Consider the following 4391-nt stretch of genomic DNA (forward strand, 5'->3'; position numbering starts at 1 on the left):
GAAAATGAGCTAACTCATCAATGGATGAGAAGATTTGCAGTATTTCTTCAAATCTACAGGCAAAAAAGTGTGCGTTTGACTTGCTCATATACTGTTTGCGGCTGTGGAATAGTTCTAGCGACGTTTCATTCCTACCTAAAGCCCCACGTTGCCGAAAGCAAAATATTAGTTCTTTTTAAGTAGTTCTTATGGGTATTTAGTTCACAAACCCTCTAAATTTAGCGAACCGTTTCGGTATCTTGTCAAACAGGACATTTTATTTTTCATAATAAAAAAAGAAGATTTTCCATATGTTCAATCATTAAAACTTTATTTTGTTTTGCTTTCATTGTTTCATCTATTGATACATGCTGCACGCCAGCAGTTTGTTTCCACTTCATACAAATAAAAACTCTTTGAACTGCCTAAAACTACAATCCAACACAAGAAAAAAAATGACTGCCCTTAAATTAATATCCTATGAACAGGCAACGGTAGTGAAACGAGGGTGCACGTGACCATTTTCACCATGGTTCGGGTAAAATGTTTTAATCTCTTACCCAAGTTGGTTTCGGGAACCAGTCGATTAAATATAGGATTAATGAAAAAATCGCTCATCTAAGAGAACCCTCACGAAAATAAAATCACGTGCATGTCTCGGTTCACTACCTAAGCCTGCCTATAAATAGTCTCATGCATTGCAAACATGTTTTTTTTTTTGGATGCTCCTCTCAACAACTTCAACCCTAGTAGACTAATTAAAATAAGTACAAGTTGGGAGCTGCTGCCTTTCTTGAACTGAGCTACCGCAGTCAGAAGAACGAAACATTCACCTAACTCATTAAGGAATAACACAACTTTGAGCGTTCGGTTTACACAAATGCATTAACTTGAGTAATAATAGTACACTCAATTCTGTTTTTATGGGATTTTGATTTTATCGATTTTGGCCTCATTTAGGACGACTACACACATTTCAAGATTGTGCCACGTTTGGCCGCAACATATTAGCATACATATTGACTCACAAAATCAAAAACAGTAAAACTCGCCATTAAGCAATTACCGTTATGCCAATCGACCATTATGCCAAATGACCTACAACTAAATTTCAATACCACCTAATTTTTGCTTGATTATTTTTCAATTTTTTTAAAACAAGTTGGTTGAAATTTGAGATCACACCATCAAAAATACGAACGGAAAACAAAAATCGCGTAGAAGCAGAATTGAGTGTAGTACTTAAATATATGCTGCTGAATGGTAAGAATCTGCCGTAGTTTTAAGCTACCGAAAACAATGATAACCGTTGTCGTCCCTAAAATCGATTCTGTCTAAGGACAGTGTTTTGAACACAATTCCGAAACAGTTGTATATTTTTTTTTCATTATTATTATTATTTTTCGCCGTTTGCTCTGAGCTATTTACAATTGAATATATCTACCGCTGGAACAAACACTTGTTTTGATGTTGTTTCGAGGCTGAGAAATTTTGTTACGTTAAATTTCATAGCCTCGAATTCACGTTAAATACGCATTCAAACCCTTTCCATTAAGTATTATCAAATCCCAATCCTTTGTCCCGACCTTGCAGAGGTATTACAACTGAACCGATACACCCATGTTTCGAATGTTAAAAATAAAAGTGATTGCTAATTAAAAATATTTCAACAAACTTACTGGAACTCGTTCCCGAGAACCGTGCGTTCCTATATGTCTACTTATAAAATCAAGATGAGCTTGCTTGCAACAAAATCACAGTCGACACAAACAGAAAAGCAGTGGAATAAATGCTCCGATCGCTATGAACACCGGCAACATCATGGACGATTCGTCCAGTGAATACGGATTGGGTTGCTTCGGACCGCTGGTCTTGCGCTGTTTAGCTTTAGCATCGTTCTGGACATCCCCATCTCCGACGGAACTGGGTTCGTTTTGCGTGTCCCCATGCAGCTCCTGTGCCGGTTGTTCACTTGTCAACGATGCCAAGCGAGGCAAAGTCGCTTCATCATAGCCCTTAATCAGGACAATTGCGTTGACCTTCGGATTGTCTTTGTAACCCTTGAGGAATTCCAGTTTCACTTTGCCCCCTCGAATCTCCGAGTCTTCCTCTTTGAAATACAGTCTACCTCGAGAAACGGTGAAGTACACATACTCATCATGAGCAGTCCCCTTTCCAACCAATGAGAATATATCCAAATCCGTTATGGCCATGTGACGGCTGTTGAGTAACACATCGAACACTTTCATATTAGGAGCATTGAAGTATACTTCGCAGAACTTCAAAATCAGCACGTACTCTCCATCACCGGCGATGGGTAGCTCGTATCCAAAGGTGTCGTGGTGGTACCGTTCAGTTTGATACAGCAGTTCATCGTCCGGTTTGACACGATTAATCATCAGCAGTTGCTTGCCGTAGTCGGATTCCGTTCCTGTTTTTCCCATCAAAGGGTCTCGGGCGTACTTGATCCCGTGGGAGTCAATGTGTGATTCGCCACCGGCATTGATAGCGTAAATGACATCGTGTTGAGCTGCCAAAGTGAACGATCGAATGGCTAGGATGATTCCCAGCAGCGAGCTGACTATGCGATATAGCAGGGGCATCCTACTCACTGTTGCGTGAGTGTGTGATTAATACGTCAACTTCCTTAATATTGTGCGTGAGCTCTGTGGAAAGCAATCATCAATTGAGACTGAACTAATGTACATTTTGAATGGAAGGAATTAAATGGTCCGATTAAAGTAAACACAATACGTTCTCTGAAGAACGCTACGAAATTGAGGTTGCATTCCCTGAAATTGTTTTTTTTTTTAATTTCACATGTGGTGACTACATGTAATAATCTATTTTTAGTGCAAGCCTTTCTGGAAAATGTCTATATGTTTGTGCAAATTTCAATTTCATCACGGTTGGGCTCGATTTATGGTCACTTAGAATATATGGTCAATTAACAGAAATGTTGGACTTGAACAAAGGAACCCGTTAAAATATGGCACATACTACATATTGCTTTAATCTTTTCATGTTAGCGATATAAGCTGTATAAATTTGTCAAATCCAAAAACTTCAGTAAAGTGATCTATTTATCAATTTGTTATATCAAACAAATTAATAAATAGATATTTGTGAAACATTTTCTTTTGGAATGCTCTCTTTGAATGTAATCTTCAAGAGTTCCGTCCATACGACCAACACAAAACTAGAATAACTCTCCAATCTTTTGATGATACACATTGTAGCAAAAGAAATGTTTTACAATGCCCATGAGAATTTCACATGCATGAACATTACAGTTGAATAACATCTACTTATAATGCCGGTTCACAAACCGGTTTCAAACAGTCATTAAAAGCTTATCAATTGTAACGATATGCAGCTCCCAAATCGATCTGATTGTCCGCGGAGTCATCCAACAATTGTCATTTCGAAAAATATATTAAATGTCACACTTTTCCCATCCAGACATTATAAACAATTCTACTCGTCTAAACGAAAATCAATAGTGCTTCGGTTTCATCACTCCGCCTACAAGCTGCACCCATCCCCATCAGATACCGTCCAAAATTCCTTCCATTCTGACTCGCGTGTGCCGCACCATCACACGTCAGTGTGCGGAGGAATAATGCATTAATATAAGCGACTTACCTGCAGACCGCAGTGACTTTTCACTTAAAATCCTTCTTCCTAACGACTTCCTTTGAATAAACCGTATCTTGCGACGTCCTTATTGTTTTGCCTTCAATTCCTGTTCGATAGTAGCTGCATCCGCGTCATATCACAGTCCTCTGCTGTTGGTAACATTACGTGGCATGCTTATTGATTTATTATCTTCTCATCGCGAGCAGCGGAATTCGGATCCAGATCACCCCAAAAATGCAGGTCTTCTCTCCAGAAATGAATGGAACTGGCTATGAATTTCTTTCCAACATATGGTAACCACCGAGGTACACGGTTCGGGGTCGTGACTTTCCTAGGACTGCGTCTTGAGGTGCTACCGTGGAACGCTTCGGATAGGTGATGTATTTATCTTCACTGGCAGAAAATAAACTTGCGAGAAATTTTCAGCTGTATCAATCACCCAACTAACCAACACCGTCAGCCAGTACAAAAATACTACTAACGAAGCCCAAACGCATGCGGTATCTATGCTGCAATACGTACTTGCCAATGATACACATGTACGGCATGAACAAACCCATACAGAAATACAATATGAATGAATCTCCGGTTACACTGACATTTTTGTTTGAAACGACAGTGGAAGGAAGAACTGTCATTCATAGAATTCATTCAAGCCAATCGTAGTAATCACATAATTAGCATGGTAAGCACTCTGCCTCTGAGTATGTCATGAAACGATAATGTTATTTCAAATTTAAAAATTACAAACCATACAGCACTATAAATTGTTG

General features: G+C 39.0%; 1 protein-coding gene across 1 annotated transcript; it reads right to left on the reverse strand.

Moving 5' to 3' along the window:
- Window positions 1–293: 293 nt before the first annotated feature.
- On the reverse strand, window positions 294–4070 carry LOC135713962 (malectin-A). Its single transcript, XM_065237189.1, has 2 exons — window positions 3625–4070; window positions 294–2645 (listed from the first exon to the last, which is right to left on the reverse strand). The coding sequence occupies exon 2, from the start codon at window positions 2580–2582 to the stop codon at window positions 1734–1736; it is 849 nt and encodes a 282-aa protein (XP_065093261.1). The 5' UTR covers window positions 2583–2645; window positions 3625–4070; the 3' UTR covers window positions 294–1733.
- Window positions 4071–4391: the final 321 nt, after the last annotated feature.

This window comes from Ochlerotatus camptorhynchus, unplaced genomic scaffold, assembly GCF_037179485.1.
Source record: "Ochlerotatus camptorhynchus isolate MF236.1 unplaced genomic scaffold, CSIRO-AGI_Acam_v1.1 ptg000598l, whole genome shotgun sequence".
Classification (NCBI taxonomy): Eukaryota; Metazoa; Arthropoda; class Insecta; order Diptera; family Culicidae; genus Ochlerotatus; species Ochlerotatus camptorhynchus.

Excerpts from the sequence above, each read along its gene's own strand:
- LOC135713962 (XM_065237189.1), bottom strand. The coding sequence starts at position 2,582 with ATGCCCCTGCTATATCGCATAGTCAGCTCGCTGCTGGGAATCATCCTA.